Raw genomic sequence first — 21266 nt, 5'->3', positions numbered from 1 at the left:
ACACACACGTCACACAGAGGTAATCAGATCCAATGTGTGTGTGTGTAGCTCATTCTCTCGCTCACCTCGAGTGTTTCCTCCGCGGTGCAGCCCGGCTGCTGCTGTAACCGGCCCGTCTTCAGGGCTTCGATATATTCGTCACATTTCTTATATCCAGCGTCCAGCAGCTCCTGCTTGGCCTTCAGGAGTCCCTGTCCGGGCGTCACGTCTCCGATCCCGATGGAGAAGCCTCGATTCGCTTCAGGAATCATGAACACATCACATACATCATGACTTTAACCCACACACACTCTCACACACGTCTGGTTTACTATCTTTGTGGGAACTCTCCATAGACGTAATGGTTTTTATATTGTACAAACTGTATATTCTGTCCCCTTACACTAACCTTACCACGTCACACACACACACACACACACACTAACTCGACCCCTAAACCTACCAATCACACAACATTCTTCATTTTTACATTTTCAAAAAAAGTATTTTTTATTATGTTTATTAATCAATTTTCCTTGAGAGGACCAGCAAAAAGTTCTCACAAAGTAGGGAATCTCAAGTTTTACTGTCCTTGTGGAGACATTTGGTCCTCAAAAGTATAGCTAAACATGCCCACTCTCACACACACACACCCACACACACACCCACACACACACCCACACACACACCCACACACACACCCGACACACACAGCAGACACACACTGCAGACACACACTGCAGACACACACTGCAGACACACACTGCAGACACACACTGCAGACACACACTGCAGACACACACACTGCAGACACACACTGCAGACACACACTGCAGACACACACTGCAGACACACACTGCAGACACACACTGCAGACACACACTGCAGACACACACTGCAGACACACACTGCAGACACACACTGCAGACACACACTGCAGACTCTCACACACACACACACACACACACACACACTGAAGACTCACACACTCTCAGACACACACTCACACTGAAGACTCACAGAGGTAAACGGGAGCCAGACGGGCCAGGCGTGACATGGCATCCGCCGCCTCCTCTTGGCCCCAGTCTCGCAACAAGATGTAGAAGATGTTGTTCTTGGATCCGGATCCCAGAGTTCCTTTATCCAGACTGCCACACATCAGCTCACTGTTCTGGATCACCACAACTGCACACACACACACACACACTGAGCTCACTGTTCTGGATCACCACAACTGCACACACACACAAACACACACTGAGCTCACTGTTCTGGATCACCACAACTGCACACACACAAACAAACACACACACACACACACACACTGAGCTCACTGTTCTGGATCACCACAACTGCACACACACACACACACACACACACACTGAGCTCACTGTTCTGGATCACCACAACTGCACACACACAGGTTACATTTGAAATCTGAACACTTTTAAAGTCCCCTTATATTAGAAGGGTTTCTTGTGCCAGTTTTTTCCCCAAATGTCCAATTAATTGTAATCATGAAATTTATTTATTTTCTGAAATTCTGCTTTATTTTACCGCATTTAGAATAATTATTGGTTTAATTACATTTTAATAATAACAAGCATGTACAATCAACTGAATTAATAAAACTTTTTTGTTTTTACAATAATAGGGTACTATACAATTTTATTTTGCAGAAATTCTGTGTTGTCTGTCTACATTTCTCTGGATTACTGATTTAATACAAAGTTACTATCAAAAACAGTGGTAACCAAATTTCCAAAAACCAACAAATCAAACAATTTATTTAATATTTTAAAATATAAATCAGAAGTATAGTTTTCTAAATCAGAAAACTTAATCCCTTTTATTTTTGGGGGAAATAAGACTGCAAAACAGGAGCCTGCCTTCAGGAGTCCCTGTCCGAGCGTCACGTCTCCGATCCCGATGGAGAAGCTTCGATTCGCTTCAGGAATCATGAAAACATCATGACTTTAACACACACACACACACTCACACAACGACATGTCTGGTTTACTATCTTTGTGGAGGCTCTCCATAGACGTAATGGTTTTTATACTGTATATTCTGTACCCATACACTAACCCGACCCCTAAACCTACCCAGCACACACAACTTTCTTCATTTGTACTAGGGCTGTCAGTTAAACGCGTTATTAACGGCGTTAACGCAAACCCATTTTAACGGCGTTAATTTTTTTATCGCGCGATTAACGGTCTTTTTGGCCTAGCAAACTTTGTAGGTTTTTTTTCACATGCTTTTGCAACAGGACGGCATGCGGGCCGCTGCGCTATGAAACCCATTCATTTCAATGGCTTGCGGCGCGCGAGGACGTTTTGAAAGCGCAAGCGGATCTAGCTAGACCAGAAAAAAAACAACAGGCACGACGCGCACACACTTGTTTGGGCTTGCGAGCCGGATGCGCGAGCGCGAATCTCTCTGCTCGCGCGCGGAATATAATGTGCCGAGCACGAATCTCCCTGCTCGAGTCGCGCGCTCTCAGATACACGCTGCTCTTGTAAGAATTTTCTCTGGGCTCGCTCAGAGAATATGCCTGCACTTAAAACGTGTTCAGTGCAATCGCGAATCTCTCCTCTTCCCCAGCTAACAATTTTAGGTTATAAGAATGTTTTCATAACGTTCCCATTAAGTTATAAAAACGTTATTTCTGAATGTTATAGGAACGTTCAAAACGTCCAGTTTTGAGTGGATGTCGAGCGCGAGACGCTGAAATGGAGGCCAATAAGATTCTGAATGGAAAGTTTACTTTTAAAAAGTTGCCAAATGGTTCCATTGACGAGACCAAAGTGATCTGTGTGTTTTGTCGTTGTGAACTGAGCTATCATCATCGCAGCACGTCCAGTCTGAAATACCACTTGATGATGGCCAAGCACACACACACACACACACACACACACACACACACACACAGCTGATGCGAATTCTCCGCCCCCTCGTCAATATCAGGACCTCGTCAGTATTTCTTTCACCCTTTTATTGATGGACAGTTACATTGAGAGATTATTTGCTCCAAGTGAGAATGTTAGTGTGAAATTGAACACAGTATATGCCAATGTTGTTTTCAATAAAAAACATTTGCACAAAGCAAGCCGATCCACTTTTCCATGTTGATAAGAGCATTAAAATGAGAAAAAAAGAATGGGACAAAAAGAAATCAAGAGACATTTAGAATAGATAAAAATGTGCGATTAAATGCGATTAATCGCGAGTTAACTATGACATTAATGCGATTAATCGCGATTAAATATTTTAATCGTTTGACAGCACTAATTTGTACATTTTCAAAAAAATGTTTTTTAATATGTTTATTAATCAATTTTCCTTGTGAGGACCAGCAAAAAGTTCTCACAAAAGTAGGGAATCTCAAGTTTTACTGTCCTTGTGGAGACATTTGGTCCTCAAAAGTATAGCTAAACATGCCCACTCTCTCACACACACACACACACACACACACACACAGAGCGTGTTTAAAGTGCTGCGCGTCACTCACAGGAGTCGTTGGAACACAGATCCTCCCCTTTCCCGCTGTACTGTTTGCCTTTGGTGCGCAGGTTGGCCTTCACTGGACAGCTCTTACTGGGCTTGAGTATCAGACTAAAGATCTGCTTCCCCGTCCACAACCTGATCGGCTGAAACACACAAACGTCACAGTGACGCTCTCAGGTCAACATTACACTTTCAAATCATCAAATAACTAGCGCACAAACTCATAAAAATGAAGTGCATAACCTTGAAGACATGTTTCTGATTTACCTTAAAAGTAAATATTGCAATACACTCACACACGTTCTCACACACACACGCTCTCGTACGCACACACACTTCATTTCATAGTTATTTTTAAGGTTTGACATCTATAAGGTTTATATTGCACATCATTAATGGGGGAAAGTGAAACAAGATGAAAAGCTTGATGCATTTGATACTAAAAAGAAAGTATTAGGCCAGGTTAAAGAAGGTTAGAAAAAGTATATTTGTCTTTCCAGCATACTGTAAAAAAGGGTCCAAACGATGTCACTTCCTGTTTTGTAATATGGATATCAAAACTCTAATCTAATTAGACAGATCAAATAACTAACATTATACTCGGTGAGCAGTTATTACTCAAAGCAAAAAATATAATAAATCAAATAACGTCAAATAACACCCATACAAAGACAAAAGCAATAAAAAAATAAAATAAAAAGTGTCTCAAATAAAGAACTTTCCTTTTTCTAAAACGGCTCCGAAAAGAAAAAAAAAGAGCATGTACAGTGTTTATAAGGAGAGAAGGAGCACTTGAGTGGCAATTTAATAATTTCCCCCCACAGAGCTTCAGTTGATCCAGACCTTGAGAATCGCAGGATAAGGGAGGGAGATCTTGACTTTCTCGTCTTTTCCCACCAGGATGGAGGCGATGATCTGACAGGCTTTGGTCCGGTCGAAGAAAGTGTCTTTGAGCGTGAGCAGGTAAGCACCTGTCACATGATACAGAAAAACACATGACCATCAGCGGTTTAAAGGTGCAGTGTGTAATATTTAGGAGGATCTGTTGACAGAAATGCAATATCATATAAATAACTTTGTTTTCAGTGGTGTATAAAGACCTTACATAATGAACCGTTATGCTTTTATTAGCTTAGAATGAGGCGTTATCTACACACACCGCGGGTCGCTTACATCGACATGTTTCTACGGCAGGCCCCGAACGGACAAATGCGTTTCGTCACTAATGTTGTTCTTCGTGCAAAGATGCTGCTAAAGTCAGCGAATAAAACACTGACACAATGATAAACAAGTAACAATAATATTCACAATAACATCGTTTACTGAATAATTTCTTAATTTATCTTTGTAATGAAACCTCGTTGCTTAACTGGCTACTCTCTGCTGTCTCAGACGATGACGACATCACTTCCTGTCGGCCACCGTAACTTCTGTTGGGTGCAATTCGCAACCTCAACACTAGAAATTACACACTGCACCTTCAACAGCCATACACTGATTTCACACATTTCATGATTTCATGCCTTGTACTACCAACCTGAAGCTGCTGCCGCGATTTACACTATTGGATAGGGGTGTAACGATATTTGAACCGAACCGAAAAACCGCGATACACCACCCACGATACGTATCGCGATACTCTCATGGCGAACCGAACACGCCCCGCCCCCTGCTGCCCCGCCCAGCCCCGGCTCATTGCACCTCATGTGTTATGTGTACACAACGAATAGGGCTGTTGCCTAACCACCATTAACCACATATAGTCGCAATAAGCTCAGTGTTTTGTTACTTTTGATAATAAGCAAGGTGTAATCTTTCAAATTATGTCTATTTGATCACGAAATGCAAACAATAAATGCCGTTTTGGCGCTCTTAGATGTGGCGTGACAGATATCACTGTATGCATGCGGCAGCGCGGAGCGCGATCTTCCTCAGTTACAGAATAAACATGAATGGACACCTGAAGGTATGTTGAAAGATACAGTTTACTTACTGAAAGGCATCATAACTCGTGTAAACACTCAATCAGTGTTTCAACAGCGGAAATACGTCAATAAAACGCTTAGTTTTCCACATAGCTTTATATTTACCTCAGGCAAGTCATTCAGTGTCCACAGCTTGCTGGTTTGCTAACTCTTTCACTAAATAAATGCTATATATTAGCCTATATATTATATTTTACTTAACCTGTTTATGATATCTTGATTATTTAATGTATGTTTAAAATAGTTGTCATGAAAATAACAGCAACTGTGTAAATTATTATATAACAATAACAAATTAGAGTAAAAACATGTTAATGCAAAAATGGCCTTATGTGCAGTTTACATGTTTTCATACAATTTGTTATTTGAGTGTTGATTATTATTATTATATCATTTAGGCTAAAAGTCTAGGCTCTGTTGTTAAGCTTTGATGTTGCTAAGGGCTGTAGTTTATAGGGCTGTTGGAACGAATTCCGAAATTCGAATATAATTCGAATATTAAAAAAATCAATACTATGCGAATGCTGAAGTTACTATTCGAATATTGTTTTTTTATGTATATTTTAATTTTTTTTATATATATAAACAGGAAAGAGGCCGCACTATGCATAAATTGTTTTATTTGCACAAACGCGTTTCAAGAAGGCACGCGCCGAAACGCGTTTGTGCAAATAAAACAATTTATGCATAGTGCGGCCTCTTTCCTGTTTAACGTTATATATTCTAATCATCAGGCCAGCATTCTTAAAGTTTAAGTTTAATCATTGAGTGAAGCCTGCTCCTATTCCCATTCATTAATTTTTTTATTATGCAATCTTGCCTTTCTCGCCACCTTGACTTACACACATGTGAAAATGAAATGCTTTTGTTTCGTCTGATGAACAATAACGTTTTTGAATCGTAACACAATTGTGCACGTTATCCACGCTGTATCATCATAACAATACTGTCAAAAATGGTAAATGTTAACAACATAAAAAACGCCCGTGAAGCGCAAATATCTCGGTGAAAACTCAACGGATTCGGCGAGCACCAAACTCGTTGGAACCGTCTAGTCGAACTGAAAAGAACGATATAAGTTTCAGAATTTTTGGTGTTGTTTTAGCGGAGATATTAGCCGAAAACCATCGGTAGCGCTGCAACCATATTCAGCACGAATAAAATGTTTATTGTAATGTTAGATGTCCCTCGAGTGGACAGAACGTGTAACAACAACCACATGCTATTGGCATTGGCGATCCATAAGCCTGTGTAATGTCGTAAATATTAATAATAGGATGAATTTGAGCATTTAATATTCGAATATTATTCGAATATTAAATAAAATAAGGAATGGAATTCGAATAGTATTATAGAGAAAGATTGACAGCCCTAGTAGTTTACAGCATTAGCAGATAATTTTGTTATCCTTGAGAAACGTTTACTTGTAATTGAATTAATTTAAAGACAAGGACACAATTTGTTCATTAAAGCACTGTTTAATAAAAAATAAAAGCAATTTTAGCTTTCTAACTGTGACAAATAAAGGGATACATGCAGTACTGGACTGGAAGCGCCTTGTTTGGATCTCACGCGTCAGAAATAATCCTACAACACCTCTAAGGCCTCGTTTACACTGCAGGTCTTGATGCCCAATTCTGATTTGTTGCCTATATCCGATTTTTTGGGCCGTCCGTTTACACGTTCTTTAAATGGTGACCCATATCCGAGTCGTGCGTTTACACTTGACTGAAACATCGCGGATGTTTAAAGGGGTCTTCTTGCTCAGATGGACGAACGCGCAGCGAGATCTCAGGACAGGTGGGAACATACAACACGATCTCATGCAAGTGAATATAGCACGAATTTTATTTCTCTTGCCATTTATAGGCTACGCCAAAAATAGTTTTTGCTTGCATATGATACGCACTGTAAACGTGCGTATTGAACGCCATAAAGTGCGTATCATGCACGAAAAAACTATTTTTGGCGTAAATGGCACGTGAAAAAAAAAAGAAGTGCAATATACGCACTTTCATGAGATCGTGGCGGGCTTTAACGAGGAGCAGTGGGTCCGAAATTTTAGGATGAGCAAGCCAACCTTTGATATGTTGTGTCAACGTGTGTCCACATTCCTCTCCTACGATGACACAATGTTTCATCGGGCCATCCGTCCATCCGCAGATGCGCGGCGGGGTTTCTCTCGTCATTAAACCGCGGAGACGCAGCCTAATGCCTCAGAAAATCCGATCTGCCTGTTTACATGACAGTCGCATTGGCACATATCTGATTTACATCTGATTTATTTCCACATATGAACGAGGCCTGAAACCGATCTCGAAATATCCGAATGCATGCGTTTTTTTCTGTTTACACTGTCATAGAACACATCCAATCTGTGTCGCATACGAGTAAAAAAATCGGAATTGGGTCACATTTCACTGACAGTGTAAACGAGGCCTAAGTGACAAGAAGGTCGTTGTCGCTACAAGCGGTTTAACAGCGCCATCTTCAGGCGAGACATCAGATGCTGAAATCTGATTGGCTCAGGAGGGAAACGCACCTGTCAGAAAGTCCTGAATGGCTGCGATCAGCGGCTCACCGTTTCTGGGAGTGACCAGATTCGCCTTCGTCTGTGTGAGGAACACAGATTCAGATTGGTTTATTTAGTGCCATGTCAGCATCCAAGGCTATTTTCATGGCAAAAATTCGGTCCCACTTTATATTAAGTGGCTTTAAGTACCATGTACTTACATCGAAAAAGAAGTACAATGTACTTATTGTGTGGATGTTGTATTGTAAAATACTTTTGCTGCTAGGTGTGTGTGGTATGAGTTGGTTTAAGGGTGGGTTACTGTAAGGGAAGGGTCACAATGTATGTAATTACACTAATTACAGCTGTAATTACATGCTGGTATTTTTAAAACATAAGTACAATGTAAAAACATGTATGTACACAATAAGTCTATGGTATCAAATTATTAATTTCAATGCAAGTACATAGTACTTTAAGCCACTTAATATAAAGTGGGACCAAAAATTCAATTACAAAAATACAAATAGGATAAAAACCAAACGAGCAAAAACAGCAAGTCATATTATACAAGACTTTTTAAATGAACATATGATAAAGAAATCCAAAACCTTTTCAGGCATAATCTTACTAAATAAGGCCTTAAGTGAGGTAACTTCATTAAAAAAAAGCATTCTACTTGTATCAAGTCCAGGACAATCTAATAAAACTTTAAATTTAAAATGTAGGTAATATTAATTTCAACATTTTACTAATACTTCATTAAAAATCAAAGGTTGTATTTGTTAACATTAGTTAATGCACTGTGAACCAACATGAACTAACAATGAACAGCTGGGTTTTTATCAACTAACATGAACAAAGATTAATAACTACTATAACAAATGTATTGCTCATTGTTAGTTTATGTTAGTTAATACATGAACTAATGAACCTTGTTGTAAAGTGTTGGTCGTTGGTGTGTCTCACCCCCATGAGGACGAGCGCTTCAGCTTTGGCTTCTTCTGTCTGCGGAAGGTGGAGGTTCATCTCGTCTCCGTCAAAGTCAGCGTTGTACGGCGTACACACACACTCGTTAAAGCGAAACGTCCGATGAGGTTTCACACGCGCCTGGAACAGAATACAGGAGAAATGACACCGATTTCACAACTTAATTTGATTTAGATTTTTAAGCCCCTGAATCAAAATCAATTACTTATTAGTGTGTGTGTGTGTGTGTGTGTGTGTGTGTGTGTGTGTGTGTGTGTGTGTGTGTGTGTGTGTGTGTGTGTGTGTGTGTGTGTGTGTGTATTAGTGTCACTTTACGTTCGAAAATCGATTGCACAATTGATCGGACCAACCAACAAAGTTTCGAAAAACGAAAAAAGGGAATCGATTTTAACCCTCTGGGGACCAGAAACGTGCTGGCGCGTTTTGCTCGTTTTTTTTCACATAGCAGAAAAATAGACTTAAAGTACTACCATCATTTCTGTTCATATAGAGTTAAGAAATATGAAAAAATAATCTGGTAAATGTCTACTTTTTTATGTGCCCACATACAATCGAAATAAAATATTGTGCTTTTGTAAAATAAAGAAAATAAACAGGGTGTGCGTTCTGCCTCTCGGTCACCGTGAACTTTTTTTCTGGAGCACGTCTCTAATCTTCAACACAACTCAGCTAATACTATTCACCCAGCCATAAGCAATATAACTTTTAAATCATTTGAGTTTGTACTTTTAAATGATCCGATTCAAAACTAAAATTATTATTCTCCGTTTATGTCATCTATATAAAAAGAGAGACGTGTCAGCCCGTCTCATTATCGTTCTCTCAGCTGATTATCTCTGGTAATGTGACACGCCCACGGAGAGCACGCGCTATTCAAACGCAAATATGTGAAGCAACACATTGAGACGCGTTAACGCCCATAAACTCTGAAAACACACATTATTTTTTAGTCAGATTAATCTACTGTCGTCTTGCGCGGCTATATGAGGAACAATCCTGGGACATTTACCACTGGGTTTATTTTCACTGCGAGGATGAACAGATTCAGCTGAGAAGCAAGTGTTTTTTGCAAGTGCTTTGTTCTAATCGCGATATAGAATAACGTAGTGTCTGTAAACGGAAAAATAGCATACTGTTTAAAAATGTGAATCATGTTTGTGTGTGTGTGTGAATGAATGAATGAATGAACGCACAGATACGCACTGTTACAGACTAAATAACAGACAACATTTCGTTGACTCGTTTTGGATAAAGTTTTTACTCTAAAATAGACATCAAATAAGCTTTTTTTTAGGAGTTTCTGCTCATATGTTAAATATATAGTATGTTTTGTCAATAAACTAATCAACTAAGATGTTATAGTGTTTGTTCAAGCTATATCAAAATAATGAATCCTCAACTTTGAAATATGTATGATCAAACTAAGACATTTATGGAGAAAGACAATTTTCTTTTCAAGATGTTTCCAACTCTAACTTTGAACTGAAATAAAACCATGTCTATATGGTGAAGGGTGTGTGATAGAAGTGTCCAGACGTATGCACCCTGTATTTTCCTTATATAAATCCAAACAATTTAAAAGCCATTCTTTTTTAAATCTCCTCATTCTTTGTGCAAGGCTCCTGTAATGATATGGCCTGATAGCACCTAATAGGGCCATTATGGGGAGGGTCTTTGTCTTTCTCAGGTGTGGAATGCCACACATATTAATGAGAGATCACGCCTCCTGCATAAAGCTTTCTCAAACAAAACACGTCATTAAAAATGTAAAAGACTTTGTTGACATATCTGAATGAGTAGTCAGGATGATTCTCACATAGTTTTGGAGCAAATATTCTAGGCTATGTGATACAATTTTCAAAAGTCTTGTGAAGAAATGATCAATATGTGTTTTGTGGTCTTATTTCAGCAACTTTCATTTTTATTTTTTTCAATAACCACGCATAAACATTATTCTATTAAAAAATACAAACATGTACATACATGTTGCTCAGATATCATGGTAGCCAAGTTTGTGCTATATAGAGTGAATTTACACCTTTGCCATTAACATGTTTATAAATAACTGAAAAAAGCACAAATGTCAGTGCATGTCAAAACATCCCAAGGGCCCCAAAAACACTCTGGTCCCCAGAGGGTTAACGGCCTTTTTAACCAAGAATGTGTGTTAGGTGGACAGATCAATACAGCACACAGAACATGTAGGATGTTGGAAAATACAACAGTGAATATAGTCTTTTCTGTTCACCAAATGCTTTTTAATATTCGCTATTACTTCAATGCAAGTGAACAAGCGCGCCGTTATTTGTTGCGCAGTGACGTGTGTGTTCAAGTGAGCCAGAAATGAGCAGATTCTGCGATACGCTGTATTTAATATATCATGAGGATCACAAGTTGCGTATTTACACTAAATCTGCACAGATTTGTCTTGCACGAACTTCCCCAGCAAAGTGAGTAAACACAGAAACACGTGATCTGACAGCGTTTCCCGCCAAAGTTCATTTGTACGCGCATCTGGCGGGTCGAGGGAGTTAATCTCAATCCCTGAATGTTGCACTCCTGTTTGTCATTGTGCTGAAACTTCACGCCAATAAATCATCAGGAATATTGCTGACTTGTGCGTCTCAAGCGCCCTCTTTACGCTCGTCCTAATTATGGGTGTGAACCTACACTGGTCTCACGGTTCGGTTCGATTACGATTATCATGTCAACGATTCAGTTCAATTCGATATCACGATGCACCGCATCCTCAATTTTTAATTTTACTTCAAAATTGATGTGCGCGCGCGTGCGTGTTCGCCTGTTTGGGAAGTCGCAGTGACAGAAATAGTGACATTCCAGTTTAAGTTTCAAGGGAGTAAAGCCTGTTTATGCCATTAAGAAAAAGAAATTCTGTCAAATCAATTTTATTTTAAAGAAATGTTCATTTAAAAGCAGCGCTCATTCATCAGTGTAAGAGATGCGCGCATCAACCGCGTGACGATCATCCATTTATAATCATGCGTAACACAGAATAACTGTAATTTGACCATCGGGTGCGGATACTTTATCAGAGAACATGATTGAGGCGGGTGGATGATCTGTATTTGGCTGCGGATTCGTGTGACGTTGGAGCTCATCCGCGTACAAGCAGTCAGACTCTGCAGGCGTTAGTTAACAGCTCGCGGTGAAAACGGCTAACGTTGTTTATCAAGTTAGTGGTTTTACCTCCTGCATATTCTATGTGTTCTTCTCCAGGTCGTGCTTACCAGGTTGTCCATAAAAGCCGAAATGTGCCCAGATGTAGTAGGCTTTTAAAGTAGTTGGAGCATTTTTAAACACTCGCTCTCGCGTCTCGCCTCCCTCTCCCGTTGTATGCTACCGCAACAAAGCACACACGCGACAAATGACGTCAGAAAAGCGTCAGTTCATTATAATCGGTTATGGTCTATTACTGAAGCGATACCGAATCGTCCTCGTAAAAACGATTAATTTCGACACCCCTAGTCCTAATGCCTGTTAGGTGTCCGTGGATTTGCCTTTATTTGGTGTTGAAAATGGAAACGTCTTTAGACATAGAAAATCGATTTTACAATTGATTCAATGAACACTTGTGTCTCAAAAACCAAACAGGATTTTTTCACAAAAGTGACAGCCCTAATGCGCGGGTCGTCTCATAACCCGCGGGTCGGGTTGGGGCGGGGAAAGAAACTGTCACTTTATTTGTATATAAGTCTAGGCAAATAGATTAAACCCCCGTACAGTGGATGCCATTATTTTTTGCACAGCGAATGTAAAAACTAGGGCTGTCAGTTAAACGCGTTATTAACGGCGTTAACGCAAACCCATTTTAACGGCGTAAATTTTTTGGCCTAGCAAACTTTGTAGTTTTTTTTACATGCTTTTGCAACAGGACGCGGCGTGCGCGGCGCTACGCTATGAAACCCATTCATTTCAATGGCTTGCGCCGCGCGAGGACATTTTGAAAGCGCAAGCGGATCTAGCTAGACCGGAAACAAAACAACAGGCACGCCACACACACTTGTTTGGGCTTGCGAGCCGGCCAAATAGTAGGTTAACGTTACGTTTTGAGTGGATGTCGAGCGCGAGACGCTGAAATGGATGCCAATAAGATTCTGAATGGAAAGTTTACTTTTAAAAAGTTGCCAAATGGTCCCATTGACGAGACCAAAGTGATCTGTGTGTTTTGTCGTTGTGAACTGAGCTATCATCATCGCAGCACGTCCAGTCTGAAACACCACTTGATGATGGCCAAGCACACACACACACACACACACACACACACACACACACACACACACACACACACACACACACACACACACACACACACACACACACACACACACACACACACACACACACAGCTGATGCGAATTCTCCGCCCCCTCGTCAATATCAGGACCTCGTCAGTATTTCTTTCACCCTTTTATTGATGGACAGTGTTACATTGAGAGATTATTTGCTCCAAGTGAGAATGTTAGTGTGAAATTGAACACAGTATATGCCGATGTTGTTTTCAATAAAAAACATTTGCACAAAGCAAGCCGATCCACTTTTCCATGTTGATAAGAGCATTAAAATGAGAAAAAATAATGGGACAAAAAGAAATCAAGAGACATTTAGAATAGATAAAAATGTGCGATTAATCGCGAATTAACTATGACATTAATGTGATTAAATATTTTAATCGTTTAACAGCACTAGTAAAAACGCTAAATGAACATTTCCGTGTGTTAAATAAAACAAAAGTTCAGTGGTTATGTAGCGTAGGCTGTAAACTGTTGGCCTATAAAAATCTGAAATAAAAAATTGTTTAGCCTATTAGATGAATACAAACGCTGCTTTGTAAATGTTGAAAATGTTGAAAAAACCAGCGGGTTGCCCCTAAAATATTGATTTTGGAATTTAAGAATCGTATCCGTTCATCAAATCGGATTCATCGATACGGTCACTTTCTGTCACGGTCATTTTTTAAATGTTGATTTGCGTCCACATAAAACGCCCCCGCAGAGTTACATTGCAAGAAATGAGGAATGCTAACTCACGATATGAGCCATGATGCTGAGCTTATGCAGAGAGGGCTGCCGGTTAAACAGCACGATGTCGCCATCAATCATGTGTCTCTCGACCACGTCCCCGTACTTCAGCTCTTGAGCCATCTTCTCTCGATTACCGTACTTCAAAAACCTGAGACAAACACATTCAGAAGATATCACACAGATTTTTTGAGCACAGAGGAAAAGGGGAGGATAGAGAAGTGTATTTGACCTCTTCATCTGCATGTGTCTCTGTTGAATGAAATTTGCTCCTGGGTGAACTTCAGGACCGCTGCGCACTAGCTTCCTCAACATCTCAATGTTGGCTTTATTCACCTAAAAGAAAACACACACCGAAGTCTTTGCATTACACATTTTATACTTGCACCAATTAGTCACGAAATTACCAACTACTGACCCATCCATCATCCATTGCATTTTAAGCAGGGTTTTTATGGAGTGTATGAACCCGAATACATATGATATGCAAGCTATCAATATAAGGAACATTCTTCCATGTTTTTATTTTAACAGTACACCTTTGTTGTGCAGCACTTTGTTTGCCAGCTTTTAAATGTAGTTTATGTCTATGTGGTGTTTTTAATGTGCTTTAAGACAAACCATGTGTACAGTAAATTCATAAGTCGACAGCATTGCTGAGTATTTCCTCCTTAAAACTGCAGTGAACCAAAGACAGTCTCAAAAACACGGTTTGAAATCGCTGGTGTTTCTGACGTCACAAACGACCTTGTAACCAATCAGATCAACGTGTGATCGTCAACCAGTGGATCTCTGAGCTGAGTGAGTGAGTGGAGGCAGGGCTCATTTGCATATTCATAGAACCACGCATACTAAATGAGGCAAGGGTGTCGAGTTACATTCAAGCTGTTTTAAGACATTTCAAGAAGGAAAAAACGTTTAAATATGTAATTTTGGTGATCAAAGATGAGATTTAAGGGATAATATTGACTACTGGGGGACTTTAAATTTTTTTTTTTTTTATTACAACTTTTTATTTAAACTGTTTAATGCCTTAAAGACCCAATCCGATGAAAATAATGTTTTTCTAGGTGTTAACGTGTTCTTGTGGCATTTTTCTGTTGTTAGAGGACATATCTTGAGAAAAATAAGCTCAAAGTTGTATTTCTGAGTATTTCTACATTCAAATGGCTGTGAATCAGTAGCAGACGCTAAAATGCCGGTTAAAATCGACTGGAGTTGTGACGTAGTAACTCCACTGGGCGTCTCCACACACGACGTCTTGGAGTGAAATAATGATCGGTGATCGGTGATAACTTTGATTAACTTCGGATAATAATAATTAACGTGTATATAATACTGTTGCCCCACCGGTATTGGGGGTGTAAGCTAGGCGGGAGAGACAGAGCTCTCAGCAACGGGCAGGGGGAGGGTCGTCTCCGTGCCAACGGCTCCGCCCACAACGCAGAGGCGAATTGCTAATGAGCTACTGCCGCTCTGCTGAAGCGAAGTCCCAGAAAACGGCACAGGTTTTGTGATTTTGGCTAAAAATGGCATAATCATAATTTAAAGACCACTGGGAATGTTTACAAATAGCTCAAAATATGATCGGAGTGGGACTTTAATGCGTTAAATCATAAATCCAGAAATTTTCAGATTTTTTTTTTTACATTTAATAGTGCCACATTATTGTAGATAAATAATAATACATAAATGCTTCTTGACTATCAAAATGTAATTAAACCAATAATTAAATTAAATAAATCAGAATTTGGAAAACAAATCCTATAAAAAAATCCTATATACTTAACTATTTCACCAACTAATTGACTAGTAAAAATGAGTAGTTGTGAACGCCTTATGACCCGCAGCAGTAGCTGCTCTCACCTTCTCCGGGTAGGTGAGGATTTTGGCGACGTGAACCGGTACAGCGACCTCATCAATCCTGAGGTTTGGGTCGGGAGAGATGACCGTTCTGCCGGAGAAATCCACTCTCTTTCCAGACAGGTTACCACGAAACCGCCCTGGAAATAGCAAAACCAGGCAAGGGAATGATGTTCAATGTCAAAGCAGCACTGCCTACACCAGAAGACTGATGCCTTGTCCAAATACACACACTTGCGGTCTCGGCCACTTGAGAACGCGTGCACACGATGAAGTAAGTAATCTCCAATACAGTGGCTAAGTGTATCCCATCATCCACTATGTCCGTCATGCAAATCTGCCAAATGCATAAGGCAAGGCAAGGGAAGTTTATTTATATAGCACATTTCATACACAATGGCAATTCAAAGTGCTTTACATAGAAGAAATTAAAATAATCAAAACAAATAAGAATAATTAAAACAGTTTAGAATAAAAAATCAAATAAAATGTAAATGCATAAATGTAAATGTAATGTTCCTCATGTGCTTCGAAATCGCGATGTGATGAGAAAAACATTCCACTGTAATTTTAATTAATTAGGTACATATAATTTGGTAGTAAAACCATAAAGTGCTGCACATTTTATTGGTGCAAAGATGAGTATGGTGTGTGTAGGCCTATTTTGTACAACTGTTTTTATCACTTAATTAGAAGCACCACAATTTTAAATTTGTGTTTTATGTTAGTTACATAGCAACTACTGAACAGACATGAAGAAGTTTATTTTAAAATGCAAAGTATTGAAAATATAATAAATAAAAGCTAATTTTTTGCAAGACTATAAGTGTGTCCAATCGAGTAGGGCTTTCACTTTTGCAAAAAAAATCCTGTTCGATTTTTGAGACATAAGTGTTCATTGAATCGACTGTAAAATCGATTTTCCAAGTCTAAAGACGTTTCCATTTTCAACACCAAATATAGGCAAATCCACGGACACCTAACAGGCATTAGGACGAGCGTAAAGAGGGCGCTTGAGACGCACAAGTCAGCAATATTCCTGATGATTTATTGGCGTGAAGTTTCAGCACAATGACAAACAGGAGCGCAACATTCAGGGATTGAGATTAACTCCCTCGACCCGCCAGATGCGAGCCAATCTGGCGTTTCTGTGTTTACTCACTTTGCTGGGGAAGTTCGTGCAAGACAAATCTGTGCAGATTTAGTGTAAATACGCAACTCGTGATCCTCATGATATATTAAATACAGCGTATCGCAGAATCTGCTCATTTCTGGCTCACTTGAACACACACGTCACTGCGCAACCAGTGGTGGAATGTAACGAAGTACAAATACTTTGTTACTTTACTTAAGTACATTTTTCACATATCTTTACCTTACGTAAGTAGAATCAATAGTGCATACTTATTACTTTTACTTCGTTACATTTTGCAGCAATTATTATACTTTCTACTCCACTTCATTTCTACAACGTTCTGTTACATTTTCGTTAAATTTTCTGATCAGTTTTTCCCCTGCCAAAACGTCATCCTGACCGTCCGTTCGTCGCACGTTTGTCTCACCAGTGAAGTTTGGTTGCCATATCAACCCGGTCACACTAAATGCGTCTCTATAGCACGCAGTTATTGTGCAATTTATACGCAGAAATTTGTTTTTACGTGCATAGGATACGCATGGGTAGGTTTAGTAGTGGTGTGGGGTGCGTGTCTAGCCTATTATACGTTTGGTTAGGATTAGTATGGCAAGCCAAGAGGTTCAGAATTACGCCATAAATTAATCGCGTTTACAGCCAAGCCCCGTCAAATTAAGCTTGATGTGTATATTGCCTAATTGCAAGCTTGTTCAGAAATGGTGACAAAAACTTAAAAATAACGGCTTTTCCATCATTATAGGATTATTAGGTTGAATGAGTTAGAATGAACTGTTTTATTAATCATTTGAATATAGACATTAAAAGAATAAATTGTTATGCAAGTACTTTTACTTTTAATACTTAAAGTACATTTAAAATCAGGTACTTTTTACTTAAGTAGGGTTGTCATTGTGGTACTTCTACTTTCACTAAAGTAAATATGTCTCTGGTTATTTGTACTTTTACTTAAGTACTGAGATTCAGTACTTCCTCCATCACTGTGCGCAACAAATAACAGTGCGCTTGTTCACTTGCATTGAAGGAATAGCGAATATTAAAAAGCATTTGGTGAACAGAAAAGACATTGTTATTTTCCAACATCCGACATGTTCTGTGTGCTGTATTGATCTGTCCACCTAAGACACAATTTTGGTTAAAAAGGCCGTTAAAATCGATTCCCTATTTTCGGTTTTGAAACTTGTGTTGGTTGGTCCGATCGATTGTGCAATCAACGTAAAGTGACAGCCCTACTATCGAGTAATCAAAAGTTCTACACACACTTGCAGTCGTTACGCCTACTTGAACACTTGGGCCAAATAGAGGAAATGCGTCATGCAAGTAGACAAGTGGTCAAGCGCAAAGACCGCAAGTGTGTGTGTTTGGACAAGGCCAAATATAACACCAGCATTTCCACAGACTCATGGGAAAGGCTGGCGTTCAGCGAAGCCCTTGAGCTCTCAGCGGGCCGTACCCTGTTTTCCCTTGAGTCTTTGCACAAAGCCACGGGTCCATTTCTTGGGTGCCATGTTGAGCGGGATCCCCGAAAGCTCGCTGTTGATGTACAAAGCGCACTGGAGCTGCAGAAAGTCCCAGTCCTCCATGATCATCTGGGTTTTGGCTCCTGACATGCGGTGCTGTGGGTGAACACAACTGCAATTAGGCCACATTTACAAGTCACGTATATACTAGAGATGCACTGATGCTACATTTCTCTGCCGAAAGTATCCGGGGCGCTCTCTCTCTCTCTCTGCTCGTTATAAGCCCTGTCAAGCGCAGCAGTCATTCTATTCTACATCACTCACCGATCAAAATAGGCTTTGGCGGGACAAAGCGGACGATTTGACGGTTTTAGAAGATTAACAACCCGAAACTAAAAAACAGACTAGAGTAGGCCAACTTTCTGGAGGTGTACTGCCCCCATCTGGTATGGAATATGTGGAGTATAATTTATTTTTTGGCAGACATTCCACATGGCACCTTTAAGGGAAAAAAAAATCCCTAAATAATGCTGCAAACTAGAGCTGGGAATCGCTGGGTACTTCACGATACGATACGATATGCGATACATTGTTCACGATACCGATAATATCACGATATGGCGATACTGCGATAATCGACATATTATCAGTAATAACTCACAATATATCATGTTTTAAGAAATACAAATTTTTTTTTTCAAGGACTCTTGTCCTAAATATAGCAGGCTTCATTCAGTGATTGAAACAAATATTATTAACATTAATTGAAGTTTTACAGTATATAGAACCGACATTGAACGCTCCGAGCGAGCTGTGCTGTGGTAAACTGCTGCTAGCTTGCTAGTACTATGGCTATTTCGAGGGCGTCTGGCCACGCCCCCATTGGCGGGCTCTGACGTGTCTGATGTAATGCTAGCTCATTGGCGCACACGTTGGAGGCGCCCGTGCCATTGGATGTGCAGTTGACGCAGCACAGCCAATGAGTGAGCCAGACACTCACTGTGCTATCTGTCTGTGCAGCTGGAAAATGCGTTTTACGTTTTAAGCTTCAGAATTTCGCCACTCGCAAAGCAGACAGCCACGCCTCTGCTACCGCGGGCGTGTTTTTCACACATGATTCGAATATTAATTTTCACCTTCGAATTTCTGTTTTTTAAAACTATTCGAATATTTATTCGAATTTAGAATATTCGTTGACAGCCCTAGTCATGTTTGGCGTCTCAAACGGGCCTGATGCGCCCTGCGTACCTTCTTGATGACGTCGTTGAGGAAGATGATTTCGGTTAACTTCATGGTCAGATCATCTTCATTGGTGCCGGATTTGAGGTCGCTGACGACGGAGGGCCGGATGCACAGGGGAGGAACTAACAGGCGCGTCAGGATCAGGTCCGCGGGTTTGCCGGATTCGGGATTCATCAGCAGAAGAGGAATATCCTCGTTTGGAATCCTCCGGAAAAGATTCAACACAACCAGAGGATTGAGGTTTTCCTGGATGACAAGGAACGAGAAGAGGAAAAATAAAACTTTCAGTTAGTGGTGCAAATGATCACAAAAATCACGGATCGGATCATTTTTCGTATCTGTGAAAAAAATATATATATATACACATACACACACACATATACACACTATATATATATTGGGGGAAGTTAATGTAACTTTACTTTTCATTTATTACTTAAAACTCACTTCAAGTACTTTCGATACCACATCAAAAACTACTAACCTAACTGATAAAGTTCAAACATTATTAAAAACAGGTGAACAGTCAGTAATTTAATAACAACAAATACACAAACTACAATCAGAGATGAATACTAAATAAAGTTACAAAGTCTAACAGTAGTATTTAGGTACAGAATTTAATAATTAGGCCTAAACGTAAAATAACACTATTTGTTCACTGTAGAAATTAAATATAGTTTCATTTTTGTTAAAGCTGTATCTTGTTGTTTTATTAACATTAATGACACGGACGACACCATTTAGAGATAATTTTGTGTGTATGTGTCCGTTCAAGTGAATGAGAATCAATTCGGTGTTCAAGCGCTGTCTGATACGGATCACGGATCGACATAGTTCCACCCCAACTTTTATTTCTATCAGATAAATCAACAATTCAGACAAAATCCACGAAAATACACGTCACTGCGTGGACAAGCACTGTTAGTTTTCCTGTATCCTGATTGGTGGATATTAACCTGTGCTCTGGCCAGCAGTGACTCCACTTCTTTGTTGTGTTCAATGGCGACATCAAACGACTGGAGGAAATCAGACACCATGGGATCGATGACTTTCTTCGTGGTCTTATACTTCTCATGAATGATCTTCAGCAAGCCACATTTCTTCACGGGGCCTGGAGAGACATGAGCAAAGTTTCACGGGGTTGGGAATCGAAAACTTGAGGTCAGGAATCAGATACTTGTTATACAACTTTAATTTCGATTCCTCTTATCGACTCCTTTGTGAGTGTTAATGTGTTTCAGTGTTATATTACGTTTTATTACAGTTTCTGTACATGAATCCCTGAAAATCTTAAAACACTGTTTATTTCAATAGTATCATTGTTCAGTTGCATCTATGTGTTGCTATTGTTTTTTTTTAATTACTGAGTGTTTACTTGTCTTTATTAATGCTTGAGATTTATATTAGTTAGGCTACTTGTCTTTCTATGGTATTTTTAAACCACAGGCAAACGTTCCTTGCATAAGTGTTCTCTATAGCCTGTTGAATTCGGTTCATGAATGATATTCAGCTACGATTAAATGGTTTGCAATA

At 39.7% G+C, this 21266-nt stretch overlaps 1 protein-coding gene across 2 annotated transcripts in view; it reads right to left on the bottom strand.

The window, feature by feature from the left end:
• The window catches only part of polr3a (polymerase (RNA) III (DNA directed) polypeptide A), a 63694-nt gene that overhangs the window by 35404 nt on the left and 7024 nt on the right, over positions 1-21266 (bottom strand). For both annotated transcript variants that reach the window (XM_056241793.1, XM_056241794.1), the window contains exons 5-16: positions 20690-20844; positions 19737-19976; positions 18482-18644; positions 15882-16018; positions 14248-14351; positions 14025-14166; positions 8956-9096; positions 8017-8086; positions 4333-4460; positions 3494-3632; positions 1000-1164; positions 66-238 (exon numbers count right to left, since the gene is read on the bottom strand). In XM_056241793.1, the coding sequence (XP_056097768.1) occupies positions 66-238; positions 1000-1164; positions 3494-3632; positions 4333-4460; positions 8017-8086; positions 8956-9096; positions 14025-14166; positions 14248-14351; positions 15882-16018; positions 18482-18644; positions 19737-19976; positions 20690-20844 (1757 nt within the window). The remainder of the gene's footprint in view (positions 1-65; positions 239-999; positions 1165-3493; positions 3633-4332; positions 4461-8016; positions 8087-8955; positions 9097-14024; positions 14167-14247; positions 14352-15881; positions 16019-18481; positions 18645-19736; positions 19977-20689; positions 20845-21266) is intronic.

The sequence above is a fragment of the Rhinichthys klamathensis genome, unplaced genomic scaffold, assembly GCF_029890125.1.
Source record: "Rhinichthys klamathensis goyatoka isolate OS25496 unplaced genomic scaffold, OSU_Roscu_1.1 h1tg000677l_1, whole genome shotgun sequence".
NCBI lineage: Eukaryota > Metazoa > Chordata > Actinopteri > Cypriniformes > Leuciscidae > Rhinichthys > Rhinichthys klamathensis.
This window is presented reverse-complemented; position numbering and strand designations above follow the sequence as displayed.